At 49.6% G+C, this 24,432-nt stretch overlaps 2 protein-coding genes across 4 annotated transcripts; one reads left to right on the top strand and one right to left on the bottom strand.

The window, feature by feature from the left end:
- Positions 1 to 180: 180 nt before the first annotated feature.
- On the bottom strand, positions 181 to 14,150 carry RUSF1 (RUS family member 1). Its single transcript, XM_060032145.1, has 13 exons — positions 13,804 to 14,150; positions 13,479 to 13,593; positions 9,272 to 9,317; positions 7,614 to 7,646; positions 7,426 to 7,531; positions 5,104 to 5,205; positions 2,930 to 3,000; positions 2,666 to 2,850; positions 2,535 to 2,592; positions 2,087 to 2,157; positions 1,267 to 1,410; positions 1,079 to 1,156; positions 181 to 347 (listed from the first exon to the last, which is right to left on the bottom strand). Exons 1-13 carry the CDS (start codon positions 14,101 to 14,103, stop codon positions 250 to 252), a joined length of 1,407 nt encoding a protein of 468 aa, XP_059888128.1. The 5' UTR covers positions 14,104 to 14,150; the 3' UTR covers positions 181 to 249.
- On the top strand, positions 13,376 to 21,346 carry AHSP (alpha hemoglobin stabilizing protein). 3 transcript variants are annotated; one of them, XM_060032147.1, is made up of 3 exons: positions 13,376 to 13,453; positions 20,659 to 20,737; positions 20,985 to 21,346. In XM_060032147.1, the coding sequence occupies exons 2-3, from the start codon at positions 20,663 to 20,665 to the stop codon at positions 21,186 to 21,188; spliced, it is 279 nt and encodes a 92-aa protein (XP_059888130.1). In that variant the 5' UTR covers positions 13,376 to 13,453; positions 20,659 to 20,662; the 3' UTR covers positions 21,189 to 21,346. The 3 variants fall into 3 exon arrangements, with proteins under 3 accessions (XP_059888130.1, XP_059888129.1, XP_059888131.1); XM_060032146.1 differs by lacking the exon at positions 13,376 to 13,453 and adding an exon at positions 14,152 to 14,367; XM_060032148.1 differs by lacking the exon at positions 13,376 to 13,453 and adding an exon at positions 20,435 to 20,454.
- Positions 21,347 to 24,432: the final 3,086 nt, after the last annotated feature.

Raw genomic sequence — 24,432 nt, forward strand, 5'->3', positions numbered from 1 at the left:
GGGGTGGGGAGCCTGCAATGGTGAGAAGGGCCTGGGGCAGGAGAGTGCGGGGGAAGGCCCTGGTACCCCTTCTCTCCACCTTGTCTCTGCCTAGGGCCCAGTCCATCTGATTGGTAGTCACTTCCTTGGCCAAATGGCCACACCGGTGCCCCTAAGCAAAAATAAAGCTGCCTTTCCCAGGTCCTGCTGTGGCCAAAGTGTCCTTGCTCCAGGCTCCTGTCCTGGGACCTGGGCCTCTGGCTGGGCTGCTCACAAGAGCTTCTTTTCTGGACACAGGAGCCATGTGGCCCTCCACTCATCCACCTCTAGCTGGTGATTCTCAGTCCTCCAGCCCGCATCCTGCAGTCCTGGGGATAGCGCATAGGGATACTGCTGGGGAGGAGACTCTGGGCTGCCCCTGGGGAGGGGGCATAGGGATACTGCTGGGGAGGAGACTCTGGGCTGCCCCTGGGGAGAGGGCATAGGGATACTGCTGGGGAGGAGACTCTGGGCTGCCCCTGGGGAGAGGGCATAGGGATACTGCTGGGGAGGAGACTCTGGGCTGCCCCTGGGGAGAGGGCATAGGGATACTGCTGGGGAGGAGACTCTGGGCTGCCCCTGGGGAGAGGGCATAGGGATACTGCTGGGGAGGAGACTCTGGGCTGACCCTGGGGAGGGGGAAGGAGCAGCACGGGCTGGGTGTACTGCTCAGGTTCCCCTTGCCTCTGCTGGGTAATCTCTGGCATAAAATGAGCCTAAAACCTCATCTGGTTGTAGCAAGAATTCATTGAGCAGCACATGAAAAAGGACCAGAATGGAGTAGGTGCTAAATGAAAGAGCATCGTCAGTAATCTGTGAGCCTTACCCCACCCCCCGCCCACCATTCTCCAATGCCAACTGGGATTCATAGTCTGTCAACACTGACAGCGCCTCAGAGACCATCCTAACCTCCCCATCCTGCAGACAGGGAAACTGAGGTCCAGACTTGAGATCACAGAGAGAAACCCAGGTCTTCCACCCTCTAGGTGAAGGGGTGGGGATGGGGGTAGGCAGGCCCTCTGGGAGAAGGCCTAGGAGCCATGAAGCAGAAGGATATTACCTTTCAAGAACTTTGGAAATAGCTTGTCCAACACTTGGTGGGTCTCCCTGACGATGACGCAGCTCTCTTTCTCAGGACCTGGAGTGGGGTGAAGAACCAGAAGCTCTTGGGTTCCCCAAGCCGAACAGGGTCCTTCCTCTCTCCACCCCGCTTTGAGTCAGAAGCAGCCTAGATTGTGAGGCGCTTACCAGCCCGTACTCGGTTCCTCAGTCCCTCCAGCTCTCCTGGGAGGGCTCCATCTCCCTGCAGGGCTCCAAGCACCAGTCCGTGAGTGGCAGCCCTCAGAATGGTCTCAGGGCCTGCCATCTGGCTCAGGACAACCTGTACCTGGTCTGGAGAGACCCAGGGACAGACTGGTACCAGGGAAGGGCCACGTCCCCAGACACTCTCAGGCCTACCAGCCTGCTTCATCCCTGTCTGGCCCAAAGGCCTTGGCCTGGCATGAAAGGCCATCTCTCACCCTTTCCTTTCCAACTTCATCTCATGTTGCTCCCCAGTGCTCCGGCCAAGTAATTTCCAAGATACAACTTCAGAGCAGCTCCCTGAGGTGGGTTTATTTTGCTCGTCTTTAATGGCTAGTGAGAATAAGCAGCTTTTAACACACGACCAGCAGACCAGTAAACTTTAGTACATGTTTCCGCAAGAGGTGACCCCGGACAGGAGAGGAAAGTGGTTCCTCAGGGATAACCAAAGGTCTTAACCTCATCTGAGTGTGCTGCAATGTACAAGGTGCTTTTACATAGTCACCTTATTTGATCCTCATGAAAACCCTGCAGCTAATAAGGCAGGTATAGTTAGCGCCATTTTACAGAGGGGTAAAGGGAACTTCACTGGGGCATGTAGCTATAAGCTGAATGCATCCAGTCTTAGTCTAGAGCTCCCTTCAGGACACTAGGCAGACTCCAAACTGTCCAGCGCGTGTCCAGGGCTTGGGGCCCTGGGGCTGGAGGAATGAGGGGCTGAGCCCGGGAGGGTGAGTCGGAAGCTGGGGGAACGCGGCACACTTACTTTGTGACCGGTCCCAGCGAAGGAGGTAGGGTTCTTGGTGCCCCTCAACCAGCTTTTGCAGCTCAAAGACACTGAAGGAGAGAAGAGCGTGCAGTGCGGGAGGAGAAGACAAAGGCAGCAGCGACCACCCAGTCAACTGCAGAGCCACCTAACTGTTAACCCTAACTGTCCTGCACCTCCTTGCCATCCAGCCCTCAGCCGTTACCCCTCCCCCGCATCAACCCTTCCTTTCTTCCTGCATCCAACAAATATAAGATCCCTTATATCTACTTCATGTTATACACCTGCTGCCCTCAAGCACCCACACTGACCCCCAAGTCTGTTCGGTGGAAATAGAGAACCAGAGAGGTGGGGCTTGGTTGGGGGAGGCCAGTGTATGATCAGAACAGGGAGCCTGTGTGGGGAGGGGGTGACCGTGGTGACGGGTGGGAGATGCTGGGCCACTCACCTGGAAGTCACACGGTGTAGGGGGACCCCCAGGGATAGAGACAGAGATGGCCAGAAACCTGTGGGAAGCTGGAGTCAGGAGGCCCAGGCAGGGGGAGACATAGGAAACTTGCAACCGAGGGGCTGGCTCACCTGTCCACAGCGGTTCCATCTGATTGGCTGAAGCGGGGCCAAGTACCTCTCCCCGCTGAAGGAAGTGCTTCAGGACCAGCCAGAGCCGGCCTTCGTTCAAGGTCTCTATGACAAGGGCCCGGACTGCCCGGTAGTTGGCATAGATGTGGAGAGCAGTGAGGAGGAAGAAGCAGCCAAGGCTTAAGCTGGGGTGACAGAGTGAGGTGGTCAACGGGAGCAGAGGCCCAGCGGGGCGCCTCCTCCCTGCCCTTGGTCCTGGCTTACCTAGGGCAATCTGACACCAGGGGAAGCATCAGGAGGCTGACCAGGAGCCCTGCCAGGCTTACCAGCGTCTCCTGGAAAATGGCAGAGGGGATGGGAGCTGGAGGGCTCCCCTCCAGGCCAGAAAGAATACCCCTGAGTGCCTTTCACCACACCCCTCCCTGCCCCAGACACTCCCTACGCTGATAAGGGTGCCTAGGAAATTTTTAACGTTTTTGATGAGTGAGCTGTCATTTAAGATACCAGCTGCTTCTCTGCCCAGGTTGGTGCAATGCCCTTGGAATGCCTGTGGAACATGCCTTCTTTGTTTTGCAAGAGTCAAAGTGTAGCCCTACACTCAGGCAAGTAAATGTCCACAGAGTAAAACTACTTTATTTTGTGGTTTAAAAAAAAAAAAAAAGGGAATTCCCTGGCAGTCCTGTGGTTAGGACTCTGCACTTCCACTGCAGGGGGCATGGGTTCGATCCCTGGTCAGGGAACTAAGATCCTGCAAACCATGCAGCGTGGCCAAAACAAACAAAAAACCCCGAAAAACAGAAAAAAATGTCCATCCGCCCAGTAACCAGCAGATGCTTTTTGCAAAGGGGTCAAGGAACCACCCAGGAAGAAAAGCACAAGATCCAAACTTCCCTTGAGAATCAATATTATCAGACCCTCTGATGGCCCGAGAGGGCCCAACTGAGCTTCCCTAGGGGAAAAGACCCCTGGCCACCGCCCCCCAACTCATCATGAGAGAGGAGGAGTCTGGACTGGTGTCCCTGACTACGGGGTTCCCGGGGAGAGTTGGTTCTGGCACAGAGGGGGCCTGAGACTGCAGCTCTTCTTACCCAGTCGTCCTGGCAAAGGGGTGGGCCGTGGAAATAAAGGCTGTGGGTGTGACAGTAAACTGGGGATCAGGGGCCTTGGAGCTCAGGGGCAGAGGGACCTCCCCTCACCCAGGTGGGAACAGTCATTTCCAGCAGCCACATCAACTGGCAGCAAAGCAACATCAGCAGAAAGCAGGGGCCGAGTCTGGGGCTGAGCACGCGTCTCGTTGCCCCACTGATGTTACTGCCTCCGTGAACTGAGGAAGCCCTGGGGCCTTGGAGAATGCATCTGGGGGTGGAAGGGGCTGGGGGTTAGAAAGGGGGCAGGTGAGACAGCAGGCACGGGGCTGGTTGTACTTATTTCCCCTCCCTAACAACCTGTGGAAGTGATAATGGGGAAGAACTCATCCAACCATTGCCGGGGAGAAGGGATGTGCCCAAAGGGACCCAGGGAGACTCGACCATTCGGTGCCTTTTTCACCCTCATCTGTAGAGTGGCAACAATGAACAGCCCTGCACAAGACCACTGTAAGGATTTAACGAGTTCATCCACGTGAAATAGTTGGCACATGGTTAATGTTTAAAAACATTAGCTTGTGTTAATATTATTGAAAGGAGTTAGTCAATTTTTTAATGAAATTCTATTGAATAAAACAATATAAGAGAAGGCCAGAAAGTAGGACTGGAGAGAACAGAGGTTTCTAAATTGCTTCAGTGTCAAAGAAAACCATCACACTTGTGACCACCCTGGGCCTCACTTTCCCCGTCTGTAAAGGAGAGATAATAACAGTATCCACCTTAGAGGGTTGGTGTGAGAGGTAAACGGTGCAGTGCACATAGGCACTTAGCACCGGGGTACGGAGGGAGGCGACACCTGAAGGGTTCCGCCTAAGGGTGCCTCCACCTCCACTTCAGGCTCCTTTGGTCAGGTGAGGGCTGGGCCGGAAGGGCTTTGCTAAACTGCCCAGCGGAGGCCTCTGCAGTGACTCCGGCCTCCTCACATGCCAGGCGCTTTAACGTGTGGGGCCTCATGGGGTCAGAACATGCACCTCCCAGGGTGGGGCTCTGCCTAGAGAGGGTGAGGTCCAGGGCAAGGGCTCCCTCTTGGCCTCAAGGGCAGCAGGCAGGGGCTGAGATGACCAGCTCGGACTTGTTGCCGCCAGAGCCCGAGCCCGAGCCCTCACACCGACTACCTATCCTAAGAGTCAGAGCAGGGAGAAGCTACATTTCCTCCCGCCTGTCTCCCACCCCGCCCCGTAGGAGCACTCAGGTGCTTCTCTTCATATGCCCAAATCGTGGCTCGGTCTGATGTCTGCCCCCCTCCGGTACATCCGCGCACCCCCCACCATCCCTCCAATTCTGGCTGCTCACCTGGCTGCCGTCCTTGGCTGACACGTCGGCCATGTTGTTTCTCCGGGCCTGATGCATGGTCAGTGCGGCCCGAGTGGCCCCACCAGCCACGCCCACAATGCACTGGGTCGGGAAAGGGAAGAGTGAAAGTCAGAGTGGCCATAACCTGCTCTGTGGGTGAGCCAAACAAATGGCTCAAACCAGTTTAAGAAAACTGGGCCTCAGGCCACCCCGCAGCAAAACCCTGAATGCCGTCCCTGGTCTCCTGTTCTCACCCCGCATTTCCACTAGGCCCACCTCCCCTGTCCTGCTCCAGGAGAAAACTGAAGGTCTGCCTGTCACACCACCCTGTGGACCCAGCCCCAAGGAAACTCACTTTCTCCCCGCAAGGTGGAGGCCCACAGACCATTCTTAGCCCAGAACCTCCCCAGCCTCCAACTTCTGCTTTGGCTGCACCCTCCCCCTTGCAGAGCCAAGTCTGGTTTCCAACTTGGTGCTTACATTCTGCCTACCTGGAACTAACTCCACTCTCTTCCTGCCCCAGTCGAGGCCTAGCCAAGCCTTCCAGGCCAGTTCCAAACCCACACCAGTGGCCCTGATCTCCTAGGGCTCTCCCTCTGAGATGGGAGAGCTCATCGATTAGGGTCACTGACTTCGTTCATGTTTATCAAATCTCTTTTAGATGTCAGATACAGATTTAGGTGCTGTGAGAGACTTCAGTACAACCCCTGCCCTCATGAAGCTTATAAATCATCAGATGGTAAACAAATAAACGAGTTGTTACATAGGCAGTGTTTGTTTGCAGGTAAGAGGATTGTGGATCAAAATGAGGCTGGAGTTATGGGCGGGGACCTGATCACATAGAACTTACCAAGCCTTGTAAGGTCTTTATACCAAGAGCAATGGGCACAGGGAAGTGACCTGATTTGATTTCCACTCTAATAAGGACTATGGGGTTGCTCTGAGAAGGACTGACGAGGGGTGAGAATAGATGCAGGGAGATGATCTAGGAAATAACTGTGCTTTTTCAGCAGCAAGGAATCAACAGGTGAGATGGGGATGGAGGCGTGAAAGGACTGGAGAGATTTAAGAGGGCAAATAACAGACATGAATGGAGGTTTAGCTGAGGGTGACAGGTAAAGGGGGAGGAGATGAAGGCATGGGTGACAACCAGGCTTCTGGTTGGTGCACCTCAGGGACGGAGGTGCTGGAACTCTAGGGAGGGGCGGGAAGGTGGGGAAGGGGAAGTTCATGGCCCTGTTCGAGTCCCTTATTCGACAGATGAAGAGACTGAGGCCCACAAGGCGGAGCTTAGTGCAGAATTTAGGCAGAGGTCACAATCCTTGGTTTCTCTGTGGTCGCCTGCCCTGGAGGGGGAGGGGGTGCTCACGGCCTTTAGTGCCTGGGCCAGGGAAGCTCCATGGCCTCCACCACAAAGAACTGTTCCTAAAATCCTAAATATCAGTAGTGCCCAGCAGAGAAACACAAGTGATTCTGAACAGATGGATGGGCCTTTAAGATGGGTCTTACATATCTTCTTAAGACTCTTTACTCTGTGCCAGGTACTTAACCCTGTGGGGAAGACAGGCTGAGCTCTTTACCGAACCTTGCTAGGCCTCAGTTTCCTCATCTGGACGAGGCCAACTTGAAGGAATCATGAGGGTGAGCAGCCTGGCAGAGAAGAGCTTGGATTCAGCCCAATCACCCCTTCAGCCTTGCTGTCCGGTCTGTGCTCTGTCTTGCCACTGGACCTTGACCTGCACTGTTCTTTCTGCTCAGAACGCCCACGCTGTACCTCACACTCATACTTCAGGACCCAGCCCCAGGGAAGACCTTCCTGCATCCCTGGACCAGGCCAGATCCCCCGCTGAACCCTCCTGCAGCCCCCTACACTTCTCATCTGGAATACCTATAGCTATCACTCGATAAATATTTAATTATGTGTGGCTTTCTATCAAAGATGGGAGGGCCTGTATTCTGTGCCGAACATGCAGCAGGCACCCTAAATATTTTACTGAAAGAATGAAAGGTAGCCAGGGAGCTGGTCCCAAGGTGTTGACACTGGACCACCCGTACTCTCTTTCAGCTCGGAGCTCCCTCACCAGTCCCGTGGCTCCAGACACTGCCTTAGACCGACTCTCTGAGGCTCTAGAGGCTGTCTGGCTGGAGGAGGATCAGAATACATGGCTGAGTCCCAGAAGAAACATCTGAACTTCTTCACTCTTCTAGAAATGCCTTGAACACTGGGCCCAGGCGGGGATCCCCTGTGGGCCCCAAGCGAGCCCGCACATACCACCACCAGGGCAGGGATCTCGGGTCCAGGGGTGCCCCAGAGGGGGGTACCTTGGCCAGGTTGCTGATGCAGATGGTCATGGTGAAACAGATGGGGAATATGGGAGCCATAATCTCCAGGAACATGGCTACATCATTGAGGATGTCGGCAAAAAGCCTGGGGGAAGGGATAAGAGGTCAGAGGTCAGAGACCTTCATACTAGAAGACTCCCCTCCCCTCAGTTCCAGCCCCTTCTCACCTCCACTGCTTGGCATTACAGTCCATTTTGCTCCTGTGGGGGAGGAGAGGTTGGTTTGCAATTTGGATTTAAGGAGAAAACACAGTCTGTGGGCAGTGCAGGCGATTCCTATGCCTTGGAAAGGTCCGAAGGGCTCAGGAAAACCCACACCCCAGCCAGACATCTGTCCCCACACCCTGTCACTGCTGCCAGAAATGCCACCATTAGCTGGGAGGACCTTCAGTGGTCACTCATATTTCCCTGTTACTAACCCATGAGGCACCAAAGGAAAAAGCTGACTGCCTTGTGGCTGCTCCCCACCCTCGGGTCCTCCTGGGAGAGAGGCCATCCCTGGGTCCTCTGCCAACTCCCCTCCTCTTCCTTCTGCTTCATAGAAGGTACCCAGCAAGAAGTCCACATATTCTATAAACAATACATTTAGTGTAAACACTACGCAGCATGTTATAGACAACTAGCCCAGAGAGGGATATGACTTCCCTCGGATCAGATGGGAGTGGGGGGAAAAGGCCGAAAGAGCCAGGCTCTGACATGCAGCCTAGCATCTCTCTATTACACGATGCCGCAGATGGTTCCCTCCTCTGCAGGCCGAGTGACACCCTGGCCTTGCACAAACCCCCAGGGACTACTTCTCCAAGATCCCAGTGGCAGGAGATGCTGCAGCCCCCTGCCCAGCTCAGAATTTGCAGCATTAGCCCTGACCCTTCATTTGAAATCTCCTAGAGGGAAAGGGAGCATTCCTGGACGGGGCATGGGACACACATGGGGAACTCCTGATGGAGCGAATATACGGCAAAGGCAGGACTAGAACACGTGGGCCTGGTCTTGGGCTCTGCCTGATGCCACAGAAAGACCACAGGCTTTAGGTTCAAATCCCATCTCACAAGCTGTGTGACTTGGTGTGCTTCACATCTGGAAAAGGTACACATTCAATCCTAGTCTACACAGTTATTATAAGGATTGGAGAGGATACACAGAGAGCTGGTAAGGCCCAGTTAGGGTTAGTAATTGCAGCTGGTGTTTACTGAACACTTATTATGTGCTAAGCACTTTACATAGCTCACTGCACCTCACAACCACGACTGAAGGCAGATACTAACTCACTCCTGAGGTCACCCAGTAGTGACTCAAGGAGGAAGCAGGCAGCACGACACCCTCAATCCCTTCTAGATAAATGGTGATGTGGATCCCACGTCGGACAGGGATCCTGATAACCTACCCAAGCCCACTCCCCACTCAGCTTAGCAAAGTCTAACCAAGTATCTAAGCCGCCACAGTAGCCTCTGGAGTAAAGGTATTCCTTCTGGGCTAAGCACTGTCCCATCCAAGCTTCTCTTTTAACAAGCCAGCAGAGGATGCTCAGAGCCTGTGGCTCCCTGTGTTTTTCCATGATGGGCAGCAGAGGGGCAAATCGGTGCTCCTGAAGGCAGATCTCATCTTGGTAATGGCTCTGTGGCTTCACTGCTTGGTGACCCCGGGCAAGTCACCTGTACTGGGTACTCACTAAAGACTCCTTAGCTCTGATATATCTGCTAAATCTCTCCGCCCCTGGAGACTGGTAGGAAAGAGGGGGAGCTGAAAATACAGCCAGGGCTGAGAAAGACATGACTCCTGTCTAGGGAGAGTGGCTAGAAGTCTGCAGATCGGGAAGAAAAACTCACCCCATCCACCAGGCAAAGATGATGCGGCCCAGCATGCCAGTTGAATCTGGGGGAGAGAGGCATCGGTAAGGAACAAGCAAGAGCCTTGGGGGCTGTAGGGCCTGGCAGAGCCTGGCACTGAGATGGCTTTCCATCTTGGATCGCTGCCCTTGGAAGCTCAGTCTGGTATAAGTTCTAGACAGACGTAGCTGCATTATGGGGTCAGAAGTGCCTAGACTTAGCAGTCCCTCAGCATGTACCCCAGAGAACTAGGTACCCATGCACACCAAGAGACACGGACCAGAAATATTCTTTGCAGCATTGTTTATAACAGCAAAAAACTGGGAGTAATGCAAATGCTCATCAACAGGAGAATGCATAAACAAATCCTGGTACATTTACTCAGGGGCATACTAGACAGCAGTGAAAATCTAATGGACCACAATTACCCACATCGGCATGGATGAATCCTAGTATTATCATCCTGCATGAAAAAGTAAGTCATGATGACTACACACAGCACAGTACACTCTTCATAAAGCTCGAAAACGACTGAGACTAAACAATATAGTGTTTGGGTATATATATCTATATGGTAAAACTATTTTTATAAAGAGCAGGAAATTCTGTGTGGAAAGTTCAGAGGTTATTGTTGATATTCTAGCTCTTAGGTTGCGCAGTGGGTCCACAGGTGGCCATCAGAGTATAAATAAGTAAAAAGGATCTGAACTGCAGGTTGGTGACAAGCGAGCTGGGAGTGTGGGGCAGAGGGAGAGGCCTCCTCAGACTAGGGAGAGTCAGAGAGGTCTCTGGAATCCACCAGACCTTCACTTGCACAACAAGTGCTTCTTGGCTACCCACTGCCGTGAGGCCTGGGGGGCACCACAGTGAGCCAGAGTCATGGTTCCAGGCTCAAAGGCCAGAGTAAAAGCAGACAGCAGCCCCTACGAAAAACACTGATTTAGAGCAGGGGTCAGTTAACGGTGGTCTGTGGGCTTCTTCGCCGTTTTTGTGAATAGTTTTACTGGAACACAGCTGTGCCATTTGTTTCCAGACTGTCTATGGCTTTTTTCATAACACGATGGCAAAATCAAGCTGCTGCAAGTGAACCTGTACAGCCTGCAAAGTGTGAAATCTTTACAGTCTGGTCCTTTACAGAAAGTTTGCCCACCACTGATTTAGACCCTACCTTATACTGAGAGTAGTACTCATTAAGCCCAGCAGGGGGATCACAAAGAAGGACTGTTCTAGAATCAAACTGAGAAGGCCTCACACTGCGGGCACTGGGAAGGACAGGCAGAGCGGGCAGAGGACCCTTAGCTTGTTTGAGCTTGAGGGAAGGGACCCTTAAGTGGGGGACTGCAAGAAGGAGAACTAGGTTGTGGGTAGGAGGGATGAGAACGTCCCACGACATATAAAGGTGGTGACATGGGCCAGCCTTCCTCATTCTCCTCTTGCCACGGCGGCCATCCTTGGGCATTGACCCCTTCTAGCTAGACATCTTTACCCAGCCTTGGACTTGAAGGAGACCGCTAAGCACTCTGGCAGAAACCTGAAATACCCAAGTCTTTCAATCGTCACAACAATTCTACGAGCTTAAGGGATCATCCCCTTTAAATGAAGCAACTGAAGCTCGAAGATTGATAAACAAAAATGGGGCATTTTCAAGAAAATCTGGATTTACAGCTTTCCGAGAAGAACCTGAAGACACGGCAGCACCAGGCCTGCTTCCCCTTACCGCTCCAGTTGGCTGGGGCTGAGTAGCAGCTGCCTCATTCAGAGGCGTGTGTACAACACATTTCCCATCCGGCCTGCTCGGCTTCTCTATTTCTGTCCCCTCTGTCCATGGAAGTTATACTTCCCAGAGTGGGTTGAGAAGCCTCCTCCCGCTGTCACTCACCCACACTCCTCCTTTCAAGTACTTTTAATTCTACACAAGATTTTCATTGTTCAAGATTTTTGTATTGGATCATTTTAGTGACTCTGAACATGGCAAGGTTACTTTTACAGGGTGAGAGCTCACAGGGCCAGACTATTTTTCTTCCCTCCGACTGCACAGTCTTTGCCAATCAGGTATGTATTTTCTTCACACAAGAAAGGGGCCTACTCTATCTTTCATCGGAGGCAGTCTGCAGGGCCCTTGTCAGTATCTGGAGGTTGGCAATAGGACGCAGTGACATACATCCTCCCTATTAGCTGAAAGTCAACACTGTCCACTAGACCAGGAAACTTAATTCCCGCCTGCTCCTCTCTGCCTCACTTACAACTGGCCATGCTGTAAGATCTCAAAATTTTGAGTCCTAGTAAGGGATCAACTGTCCATAAATTGTACTCGGCTCCACTCTGAAATCCTAACTGGCCAAAGAGTGGGTGGTTAAGAGTGGGACACAGGAGTCAGTGGGCCTGGGTACAAATCCTGGCCCTATGTGACCTTAGGCAAGTTACTAAACCTCTCTGTGCCTCAGCTTCCCCCTCTGAAAAAGGTACTCATAAAGGCATCTAACTGATATGGCTGCCGCAGAGATTAAGTTACATATTACACGTCAAAACGCCTGGCACACACTCAGCTGGCAAAATATTGGCTGCTAGTAGTATTACTATTGCTAGTTATGACAATTAACATCATGTTCTATTAAGAGATCTGTAACTAAAAGTGACCACATCAAAAAATTCCAAGGGAGTTTCTTATATAAAGCTCCGCATACAAATTTCCCATGTTTGATGGAAACAAGTTTGTAATATCCTTTCTAGTTAAGGGGGTTTCCTTTAATATCAACAACAGGCTTTAAAGTAAGAGGATATTTTTCCACATCTTAAAATGGTCTTATTTTTTTCTTAATAACTTGCCTGAGCTGAAGACATACATAAGCAACATGTTGGTGATAAGACTAGGGTGCTTAGAAATGACATGGAACTACTGACCCAAGCTCCCACTGCATTCCAAACAATTAACCAATAGGAGAGGAATGGAAAAGATCCAAATTAAGCACAGTGCAGTGGTATGAAAATGTACTCTGGAACTAAACCTCCTGGGTTCACATCCGTGACCCTGGGCAAGTTACCGTTCTGTGCCTCAGTTTTCCCATCTATAAAATGGAGATAATGACAATACCCGTCTCAGAACTATTGTGAAGACTGACTCAGGACATTTAAAGACCAGTACACAGTAAGTACTGTTCAGGAACTATTATTATTAAAAGAAGAGACAACTAGGACAAGAGGCACAGATCACCACCACTTCTCCACTGATATGCAGTCTCAGAGAAAGGGCTTCTTTCCAGCAGTGACTCACATTTGGACAGTATGCTCGTCTTCATGGTAAGGGTATAAGCAGGAGCCTCCAGATTCTCCAAAAGGTCCACGGAGGCTCACCAGAGCTGTGGCCAGGCTGATGCCAGGTGCAGAATGAGCCTTACCTTGGGTCTGATTTAAACCTCCACTGGGAACAACAGTGAAAGACAAAGGATGGTGGAGAGAGCCACTGGCCCTCCTGATGTGGGCAGTTTCCCTTTTCTTCTATACTTCACTCTCTAAGTAGCACGGTACCAAACTGTATCTTCCCCCCCCACCCCTTTAGTGGTTTTTCAAAAAGCGGTACACATTCAACAGACAGTTACTATAGTTATTATTCATGGTATCATCTAGTATCCCAGAGGATATGAAACGCCTTTCATCCTTCCCCAAACCTCCTCTCTGCCACTCAGGACCTATTACAAAACTGTTTCTGTCTAGAATTAACTAATTTCCCACACCCAAGGCAGTTGGCAGTTTTATTCAATAACCAAACTCTTAGGCAGTCCTCCACAGATTAGGAGTAAAGGGGAGGGGACGGTTTACTTAGGGATCTGGGCTCCAGATGATTAAGGGACACTGCACAGTCCGTATGGGGAACGGAGTGCAGCTACCGAGGCTAGTGGGCGGGATGAGGGTGTTCCCGCCATGGGTTACTAGTCAGTCGTCAATAAAGCCAATAGAAAAATTTACTCAGTTGAATTTTGTTTTTTAACGAGGTACAAGGCACTCTTCTAGGAAGTGGGGAGGCTTGGCTCCCGGCTCTAATCAGACAGGAATGCATAAGTAAACATACTCATCAGAGCCCAGAGCTAGGTGCCAAAACACTGGGAGAAGGGGAAAATAGGGGCTGGGCTTCCCAGCGGAAGGAAAAAGTGGACAGAGAAATGGCAGAGCTGAGAGGAGCGATCGGTGAGACTCCAGGGGTCCAGCTCACCTTTCACGAGCCAGGTGGCCGTGGCAGCTGAAACAGAGGCTTTTGCGTTCCCTACCCCTATGCCCAGCAAGACTGCGTGGGTGGCCAGGGAACCCGAGAGGCTGGAAGCAAAGGCCTGGAGAAGAAAAGAAGTGGGGTGAGGAGTGGGCGCAGGAGCATGGAGGTCTAAGACCTGTTATCAGCTCTCCTGGGTGTGTGGCCTGGGACGTGTCACAGCTCGGCTCTGGGCCTCAGCGTCCAGTCTGTAAGCGGGGAGGGAGAGGCGGCGCGCTGTCTCCCCTGCCCCGGCTACATGTCGCTCCCTTCCCCAGTCGGCCGGGCTGACCTGCACGGAATCCCACAGCTGGTAGGGCAGATAGTCCGGGCTGACGCTATCGGGGAAGCCCTGAGGCAGGAAGACAGCCAGGAGCCGCGAAAGAGGTGGGACGGCCGTCCCGGGAGCCACCCTTTCGCCCCCATCTCGTCCTCCGGGTTTCGTTGTGAAGGCCCCAGAGAACCCCCACCAGCGCCGCCCCCAGGCCTCCCACTGCAGGCTCCCGTCGGCGGCGGCGCGGCAGCCCCGGGCCGTCCCGGAGCCGAACTGCTCGGAGCACAGTGGGGCCTCACTCCTGGCGACATATGCCATCCTGAATTCCTCCCTTTAGTTCCGCGGGCAGAGAAACGTGGCCGGAAGACGCGTCCTGCTCGGCTACGGCACCTGCAGAGGGGCATTATTCCTTCGCGAAAGGGCCTCCTGCCTCCGCGTACTCTTCCAGCCAGCCCAGGAACCAGATGGTTCCTTTCCGACCTCCCGGCCCCGCCTCGACCCCTCGGGGCTGGTCCCGGTCCTGGTTCTTTGTAGCATCTTGTCTGGGGCCGCGGGAGCCTTTTGGCCCGCCAAGCCCTGAAGGTACCTGTTTTGCTGTGACCCCCGACTTACAGTTATGGGGAGAAGGGAAGAGGGCGTCCCTAGGGAATCGTGTTGAGACCCGGTGCGGCCACAGAATTTTTCGCTGTGTGGCTTTGGGCAGCTCAGTGTCCCTCTCTGGTTCTCAGGTGGCTTCCTTGCTGTGAAGCCAGGGCCTGTATTTTACTCCTATTCTTTCCCGGGTACCCAACACATAGTAGGTGCGTAAAAGAGATAATATTTATGAATGAATGCATGCATGATGAGAAGTTGGACCAGATGATCCCTGAGGCCCTGTAAAGCTTCCCTTTTTGTTTGTTTGTGTTTTTTGGGGGGTTTTGTTTTCCTTCTGGGCGTCTCTGGCCCTCCACTAGAAATTTTCAGCCCTTCAGCCTTTCCTGACTGGAAGAGTATTATTTCTGAAAGGATCCTAAGAACTTTTGAGGAGCAAGGAAATCAAGGGATTGTAGTGAATAGTGTCAGCAAATAGGAGAAATAGGCAAGAAGTTCTTCTGTGTTTATTGGGGGAGAGGGTCTATGAAATTGGGGGGAAGTCTAAAGACAGTGTTTCCCTCCAAACTCACCTCTTTTTCTCTTTCCCTCTCTTCTCTCCCTTCCTCCTTCCCATCTAGTGCGATGTACTGCCTTCAAAATAGAAATTTGCTAAAAGCATTCTCTTTTCTTCAGAAAATAAAATATCCTGGTTCCTTAGCCCAGCATTCTTGGACCCTCACAGTTTGATTCCCTGCTTGAAACTTCTGATTCTCCCTAACTATCATCTTTCTCTTGGACCTCAGCCTGGAATGCTCTTCCACCTCACCTCACCTTACCTAAAAGCTAGACAGAGTCTCTGAGGCTGAGGTAGACCCAGGGCATTTGATTTTTTGCTTGTTTGTGTGGTTCCTGTGAGAGTGAAAAATTGAAGGGATACAAACGTGTAATATTTTAAATGTTAGCTTCTCTGGGTATATTGAACTGACACTAACCTCCAGGAATGAATTCCACCAGAGGGCTTTAGTTTGGGGGCAGGTTCTGTCACTTAGTATCTGTGAGACCTTGGGCACGTTTCTCACCCCTCTGTCCTTCAGTTTCCTCACCTGTACAAGGGGAATAATACTAGTACCTACCATATAGGGTTGGGATGAGGATTAAATGAGTCGTATGTGTAAAGCTCTTAAACTATGTTTGGTACCTAGTGCATGCTATTTAAGTGTTGACCATTATTTGGAGTTAATGTCAAGTATTCAAATGTGAGGCCCTTTGCTCCACAGGGCCCTCATGACCAGCACTACTCTATGACATATTGTCCAAACCAGGATTTTTTTTTTTTTGGCTGCGTGGCGCGACTTGCGGGATCTTAGTTCCCAGACCGGGGATTGATTGAACCCGGCGCCATGGCAGTGAAAGCACCGAGTCCTAACCACTGGACCGCCAGGGAATTCCCCAAATCAGGATTTTTGAGAGTGTTTTTAAAGGAGGCACCGTTAATAATCACATTGGACTAACAGACTGGAGCCATCCTGGGCAAACTGAGAAATACGGTCACACTATTTAGCAACCCTCTAGGCTTTACTGACCATCTTTGTCCACATTGACCTCTCCCTGCTCAGAGACCATGGCAACCCTTGTTCACTGTAGAACTTATTTAATGCTTAGCATATGCTTTCTGGAGCCAGTTTGTACTTGCTTTTATTAGGTATCTAAGTCCTGTCTTCCCAAGTGGACTGTAAGTGCCTGACAAGGACTCATACACTTCTTTGCAACCCCAGTGTCCAGATCAGTGGCTTGACAAAGAGATGAGGGATGCTTCCTCTTCCCCTACCCCCTGAGACCTCTTGGCAGCCTGCATTCAGCAGTATAGTAAGCACCGGGCAGAACACTCCAAGCTGCTCATCTCCTTGACTTTATCCTCACTGATCTCCCCACTTCCACAACTACCCGCTTATGGTCTACTCCCTACACAGCTTAAAACTCCCCGGCTCAAAACCTTTCAGCAGCTTCCTGTTACTTTTATGGAAGAGGATTGCAATATTCTCCTCCAAACCCTTCAATGACTTTCCTTCATATTTGAAATTAAAACATGAACTTCTTGTCATGGCCCATGAAGCTCTGTAGATTGGGCCCTGCTCCATCTTTCAGACTTCACCCCTTACGGTTCATCCTCTCACTCCCCCCACTAGAACATAAGCTCCCAGAGAAGAGGAACTTCGTCTTTGGCACTGATGCATTCCCAGGGCCTGGCACAAGGCAGGTGCCAAATACCTATTTGTGGAATGAATGAATTTATTTTCTCAATAACCCTCATAGGTATTATTTCATTCCTCCTTTAAACAGAGAAACTGGGGTTTGCATGTGTGAAGTGACTTCAACAAGGTGACAGAGCTGAAAAATGGCAAAAGCATTCATTCTCCTATTCATTCAACAGATATTTAGTGAGAAGCTTCTACTCTTCTAGGCCCTGAGGCAGGCGTCCAATTTGAGGCTAAGGGTTTCAGAACTATACCATCCTGTTTCTTTCTTTTTTATTTTGTATTCTTGTTAAGTATTATAAAAATAATGGAAGGATACATTCTCACTGTAAAATAATTCAAACAATACTATAGATGGAGAAGGTCAAATTCTCCCTTGACATTTATCCCTCTTTCCATTTTTCAACAAATACCAGTCAATGCCCAGAAGTAAACATTATTTACCATGAGAGAGAGAGAGAGACAGAGACAGAGAGACAGAGAGAGAAATATCATTTTACATTTAATCCCCTCTCCCATACTTGCCGCCTGAGGTAGCCTGCTCTAATTATAGTTCACTTAACGTTGTCTTTGAGATCTTTTCCTATCGGCACATATGTAGCTACCTCATTTATTTTAATAGTTGCATGTCATGCCATGGTGTGAATGTGCCATGGTTTCTATAAAGATTCCCCATATTGCTTTTTTCATTATTACAAATAGGTATGATAAATTCCTTGTACAGGCCTTTCTGTACATTGAATATGAATATTTCTTTAAAATGAGTCCAAAGCAGAATTGTTGGGCTGAAGGGTATGTGTATTTTAATTTGAACAAGTATTGTCAAACTATCTCTCTAAAAAGCTTTACCAATTTACACTCCTACTAACAGTATATAAGAATGCTTGTCATAGTCAAGATACGTATTGCCATTATCTAAAAAAGTTCTCTTGGGCACCTGTGCATTTTAATGTCCACTCTTGTATTCTGATCGCAGATGACCCCTAATGTGCTTTCTGGTCACTATAGATTATTTTTGCTTCTTCTAGAATTTCATAGAAATGGAATTATACTGTATATGGTCTTTCATGCTTAGCTTCTTTTGCTCAGCATAATGATTTTGAGATTCTTCCATGTTGTCATGAGTACCATTAGTCTGTTTCTTTTTTTTTTTTTTTTTTTTTTTGTGGTACGCGGGCCTCTCACCGTTGTGGCCTCTCCCATTGCGGAGCACAGGCTCCGGACGCGCAGGCTCCGCGGCCATGGCTCACGGGCCCAGCCGCTCCGCGGCAGGTGGGATCTTCCCAGACTGGGGCACTTCCCAGACTGGGGCACGATCTTCCCAGACTGGGGCACCTGTGTCCCCTGCATCGGCAGGCGGACTCTCAACCACTGCGCCATCAGGGAAGCCCAGTCTTTTCTTTTTATTGCTGAGTAGTATTCCATTGTATGAATATACCACAGTTTGTATATGCAGTCACTGGTTATTGGACATTTGGGTTGTTTCCAGTTTTGGGTTATTATGAATAAAGCTGCTACGAACATTTGCATGTAAGTATTTTTGTAGACGTGTATGGACTCCACCTAGGAGTGGAATTGCCAGGTCACGTGGTAAGTGTATGTTGAACTTTATGAGAACTTGCCAAATTGTTTTTTCAGACATTTCATTTTACCCTCCCACTGGCAATGTATGAGATTTCCAGTTGTCCTATATCCTTACCAACACTTAATCAGTCTTTTTAACTTGCAGGAGCTGTAGTGGGTATGTAGTGGTATCACATTATAGCTTTCATCTGCATTTTCCTGATGAATAATAATGTTGAACATCTCTTCATGTGCTTATTGGCTATTTGTGTATCTTCTTTGTGAAGTGCCAGTTCCAATCTTTTGGCCATTTAAAAAAAACTGGGCTGTCTTATTATTGAACTATCAAGAGTTTATGTTAAATTCTGTATACATTTTTTTTAAAGGGCTTCAAATGCTTGGCTTTTTAAATTATTATTTATTTATTTATTTTATTTTTGGCTGTGTTGGGTCTTCATTTCTGTGCGAGGGCTTTTCTCTAGTTGTGGCAGGCGGTGGGGGGGGGGCACTCTTCATCGCAGTGCGCGGGCCTCTCACTATCGCGGCCTCTCTTGTTGCGGAGCACAGGCTCCAGACGCGCAGGCTCAGTAGCTGCGGCTCACGGGCCTAGTTGCTCCGCGGCATGTAGGATCTTCCCAGACCAGGGCTCGAACCCGTGTCCCCTGCATTAGCAGGTAGATTCTCAACCACTGTGCCACCAGGGGAGCCCTGTATACATTTTTTTTTTTGGTCAGGTCGTATTGCAATTATTTCTCCTAGTGGTAACACATACTTTCTACCCTAAATCAATGAAAACACGTTTACACAAAAATCTGTACACAAATATTTATAGCAGCTCTATTCATACTTGCCAATAACTGCAAACAATCCAGATGTCCTCCAGTGGGTCGATGAATAAACAAACTGTAGTGCGTCCATACGATGCACGCTTAGCAATGGAAAGGAACAACCCACTGCTACTTGAAACGACTTGGATGGAGCTTAAGGGCATTATTCTGAGTGAAAGAAGCCAGTCTCAAAGGTTAGATGTTGTATGATTCCATCATAAGACATCCTCAAAAACACTGAACTGTAGTGATGGGGAACAGATCAGTGGTCGGCAGGATTTAGGGATGAGACTACAAAGGGGTAGCACGAAGGAGTTTTGGGGCGATGGAAACGTTCTGTATCCTGATTGTGGTAGTAGTTACATGAATCTACGTATTAAAATCCAAACGTCGTACACCAAAAGGACGTTCATTTGCTGTGTATTAATTAAGATAATGCTATAAACAAAAAAGCAGAGCAACAAGCCATGAGTGTATAGGTGCCTATGAAAACTGGTTTTTGAATGGAGGAAGATGGGCCAGGAAATACACACATCTTGAATGCTGGTTACTTTGTTGGGGGAGGGAGCAAAAATGATCCACTTATCAGTGTGAATTTTTATAATGTTTCACTTATTTCAGTTATTATATGGTGATTTTGAAATTTGAAAAAATCTATTAAAAATGGAAAACATTAGGAAAATATTTTAAAAAAAGAAAAGAAGTAGTTTTGCTTTGTGAAGTACCCGATGATATGTTAGAGAATAAGACACGTGTGTCTCCATTCCTGTGGAACTCAGCCTAGTAGAGTCCAGTCCTCCCCATCTTACCGAAGGCTCATCTGCAAAATACGACTGTTATTGGAATTTGCCTAACAAGAGTTTTCATAAGAATAAATACTTATTCTTATTATTTTTTTGGCCATGCCATGTGGCTTGCAGGATCTCAGTTTCCTGACCAGGGATTGAATCCAGGTCATGGCAGTGAAAGCCCTGAATCCTAACCACTAGGCCACCAGGGAACTCCCAAGAATAAATACCTTAATACTTGCTTGAAACAGTGCCTGGCACAAATGATGACTGTAATGTTAGCTGCTATTAATATGTCACCTATGAATTGGGAGAATAATTGCCACCACTTGTTAGGATGATTTTAAAAGTGCCTTTCTCGTAACAGGGCATCTAACAGTTACTGTTAGTTTCGTTAGCGTTTGGAGCCTGGATCCTGGGATGTGGGGGAGAGGGCATGGCTCTATCCCTGGTTTGGTTTTCTGGGTCTCCCCGCTTATCTGTTCTCTTGGCTTTGCTATCTTTCTAATTTCAGGGAAGCCTCTCCCTCCTTCCCCTCCCCTGGTTGACCTATCACCCTCCCTCAGGACCTAAATGCAGGGCGTTTCCCTCTTTGGCTGACACTGGACTCCTTGTCTACATCTAGCTTGGTACAGAGGGACATCCAGACCCTGAAAAGTGTGGGTGAGACGTCTATACATAGCACTGTTGGACCTGACAGTGAGCCAACCTGGGGGGAAATGTGATCTCAGAGCAGGGCAGGGTTTGAAAGGTGGTGGAGGGGAGGTGACCCTGCAGGGCCCCAGGGATGCTTAAGGGGAGTGAGGAGATTGGGGGAAATACCCTGGGAGAAAAAGATACTTAAATTCCATCTCTTTCTCTAATCAGGCAGATGGCCCTTCTTCAAACCAATAAGGATCTCATTGCTACAGGAATGAAGGAATTTAACATTCTGCTAAATCAGCAGGTAAGTCTGGTGCTCTGTTTCAGAGGACAGGCCTGGAGCGTTGGGAGGTGGGCGAGGACAGAGAAGGGAGAATAATTTGGAGCTGGGAGGGTAATGGTTGAGTTGATGGAAACAACAAGAGACAGGTAATACAAATCAGAGAAAAGAGGATGTCAGAGTTTGTGGTTATCCCTGAATCACATGGCCGAGCGTGGTCTCCCTTGCCAAATCCTGACCTCCCCTATCCCAATCCCACCCCCCGCTCCAGGTCTTCTCTGCTCCTGTTGTCCCTGAAGAAGACATGGTGACTGTGGTGAATGACTGGGTGAACTTCTACATCAGCTATTATAGGAAGCAGATGGTGGGGGAGCAGCAAGAGCAGGACAAGGCTGTGCAGGAGCTTCGGCAAGAGCTGAATACTCTGTCTGCCTCTTTCCTGGACAAATACAGGAACTTCCTGAAGTCCTTGTGAGCGCCCGATCGCAGGCTGCCTTCCTCCTAGCCGGGAGACCCAGGCTTGTCTGAGACCCTTAAATGCTGCCTCTGCGTCTTCAAGGCCTCAGGCTCTGCCCCTTCATGGTGTTACTGCACCCTGACACCTCAATAAAAACCAGTACTGGTTTTGGTGGTTTTCCTGGCTCTGTGGCTCTTCTTTGGTTTCCATCGCTGCCTCGTGGAGACAGTCGGTCCCTTTTCCCTCACCCTGCTTCCTAGATATGATCTCGGAGATCTAATTCCTTAGAGCAGAGGTTTGCAGCCTTAAGTAACCCCTGGGCAGCACTAAAATAGCCTGAAGGAGGGGCCAGCCGGCAGAGCCTAAAGAATAAGTGCTGAGGGACGGGGGAAGGGCTCGTAGACAAAACGGTGGAGATAGAGGCTCTCCAGAAACTGTGGCCCTGTGACATGCTGTCTAGAAGACAGTTGTTGAAATCTCCCAGTCTTGTTTATCCTTCACTAGGTGGAATCAAGAGTCCTCTCGCCTCAATTTTCCAATCCCCTGCCCTCGGCCCCAGCTTGAACAACGTTATAGGCTCTTCTAACTCTAAAAGACGACCACAGAACACCTCCTGGGAGTACCGCTTGATTTAGAGTTGGAAGGGGTCTTGGGAACTCGTCAGCACACCCCTTGTTTTTCAGACGGGAAAACCCTGGGCTCTATCACCCCTCAGCCCCAGATCCCAGGCTTGGGAAACGAAGATTCCTGCCAGCCGTCCCTGCCGCCCCAACTTTCTCCTGTCACTCCCCGGACTAGACCCCCTTTCACTACGACCTCCAGACCCTAGGCCTCCTTATTTTAGGGCTTTAGGGTGGAACAAGGGCCGGTCCAGGCTCTCGAGCTTTTAAAAAGTGAAGTGAAAGTATTAGGGGGAATGAGGAAGGGTCCGCTGTCTAGAAGACCCTTACCTAAAACCTCGGGGCGCGGAGGGAGGGGCGCGGGGCAGGAGGGGCGGGGCTCGGGGACAGGGCGCACCAATCAGATGCTGTGCTCGGCGTGCGCCGGGGGAGGGAATGGGGAGTTCTCCTGGTGACTCTGTCTACCGCGTTGGAGAGAGGATAGAGAAGGGGTGTTTTCTCATTCCAACCTACAGCGAGGCTTCATTTCGGATCTGTGCACTCCCACCTCCAACTTCTGGGTTTTGGGGCCTCTGTAGTCCAGTTCAAGGTCCAAAGGGAATGAGCTAGGTAACCCCAGCCATCCTTTCAAACTTGGGGTATGTGGAGGCCCCAGACCTTGCAAGAGAGTAGCGGCCTCCTGGTAATTAGGTAGCGAGCACCTCTACGGTGTGACTGGTGGCCCAGGCTGAGGCCAAGGCTTTCCCACTGCGCCCATCAGAAAGTCTCAGCCCTCAGTTAACGGGGACCCAGGGCCTGCTCAGGGGGGGATAGTAGTCAACAGCGTCACCTGTGCAAAAAGACCCGGACTGCTGCGCGTGGGTAGAGAGAGAGACAGAGGTACCACATGAAAAAAATATTAGATTAACCCCATTGCTGTTGGAAGCATAGCTGAAAAGTATGGTCAGAAGCCACTTCTTCCCGGTCTTTTTTTTTTTTCAATGATTTTGTGTGTGTGTGTGTGTTAGTTTCTGCTTTATAACAAAGTGAATCAGTTATACATATACATATGTTCCCATATCTCTCCCCTCTTGCGTCTCCCTCTCCTGTCTTTTTTATCCCCTGCTGCCCCCAAAAGCAAAGATTAATTTAAAGGCAAAGATGGAGTCCCTGTAAACTCACTTGTCCTCATTTACACCTTCCTTTTCTTTTGCAGTGCAGCAATTAAACGTAACTATAAAGCATGGTGATTTGGAGTTGCTTTGTGTGTGTCGGAATCACTGGTAAATTGTTGGCCGAGAGCAGTTCCTCCCCTTGCACTGTGAAAACACACTGAGTGCTTAAAGAGATTAGACCGAGAAATAATTTAATATCTTTTCTCTTAAAAAAAAAAAAAAAAGAAGAAGAAGAAGCCATTTTGGCTCCATTAATGAAGGTAAACTTTCTATAAATTTGGAACTATCTAGCCTTGAAGCTGTAAGCCAACCGTTTCTCAACGTCTAAATTCCATTCCGACCATTCCATTAACTGTATGAAATTGAGAAGTTGCAAAACATTTTTTAGGCCAGAAATCTGTTAAATTGCACTGCATGTTCTTGAATTCCTACCATCCAAGCATCTGGCAGTAAATCTACAAAGAAGTAAAATGTGGAATATTTTGATTTTTCAGAGTTAGTGGCATGAATTATCTGGATCTGATGGTCCATGATAATACAATTAAAATTACTGGGCCAGTGAGTACCCCAAATCCATTACTGTTCCCACAGAAAAATTAACCAGAATCAGCAGGAAGAATAATGCTCCTTTTACTTTGACAGCAGTACTTGAATTAATACTAGAAATAAGATTGTAAACAAAAGGTGAAATATTACAGCCATAACCCTGCCCTTATCCTCACCCTGACATTGACTCTGCCCCTAGAGTTGTGAACTTGAACCTCACCTTTAATCTCACCCTGACTCTGACGCTTATCCGCTCTCACTTGACCTTGATTCTGACCATGACAAACACCCTTACCCTCCCACTGTCCCTGACCTTCACACTGACTTTATCTCTCATTCTCTCACACTGATCCTGATGCTGAACTAGACCCTGAACTTTATCTGACCCTACTTTTCACCCTGACCCCGATTCTGACTTCTACTCTGACCCTGACTGACAGACATATCCTGTCCTAGACACTGACTCTGAAGTTGACTTTGACCCTGATACACATAAGTACCCTGCTCCTAAACCTGACTCTGACCCTCATGTCTGACTTATATTCTGACCCTTAACCTCACATAGTACATAACTCTGAGCCTCACCCTGACCCTGAAAGTTATAAGGACTCTCACCCTGACCCTCACCCTGAGTCTGCCCTTGATGCGCTAATCCTGACTGATTCTTAACCTCGCCCTGACCCTGAACTGCTTACTCACACTGATCCTGACTATTACACTGGCATGACCCTCAACCTGACACTGACCCCAATTGTGACTTCATTATGGCCCTGTCCTACTCTGACGTTGATCCTACCCTGACCCTCACCACATCCCCGATTTTCACATTGCCATTGAATCTCTGTCACCCTGACCCTTACTTGACATTCACACTGAACTTGACTGTCACACTCATCCTCACCTGACCCTGACCTTGACCCTCAGTTTGACCTAAACACTGAT

The sequence above is a fragment of the Delphinus delphis genome, chromosome 15, assembly GCF_949987515.2.
Source record: "Delphinus delphis chromosome 15, mDelDel1.2, whole genome shotgun sequence".
Taxonomy (NCBI): domain Eukaryota; kingdom Metazoa; phylum Chordata; class Mammalia; order Artiodactyla; family Delphinidae; genus Delphinus; species Delphinus delphis.

Excerpts from the sequence above, each read along its gene's own strand:
- RUSF1 (XM_060032145.1), bottom strand. The coding sequence starts at position 14,103 with ATGGCATATGTCGCCAGGAGTGAGGCCCCACTGTGCTCCGAGCAGTTC. Across the intron at positions 9,318-13,478 it reads GGCCACCTGGCTCGTGAAAG|ATTCAACTGGCATGCTGGGC; the intron begins GTGAGCTGGACC and ends TCTCTCCCCCAG. Across the intron at positions 7,647-9,271 it reads ATCTTTGCCTGGTGGATGGG|GAGCAAAATGGACTGTAATG; the intron begins GTGAGTTTTTCT and ends CCTCCCCCACAG.
- AHSP (XM_060032147.1), top strand. The coding sequence starts at position 20,663 with ATGGCCCTTCTTCAAACCAATAAGGATCTCATTGCTACAGGAATGAAG. Across the intron at positions 20,738-20,984 it reads ACATTCTGCTAAATCAGCAG|GTCTTCTCTGCTCCTGTTGT; the intron begins GTAAGTCTGGTG and ends CCCCCGCTCCAG.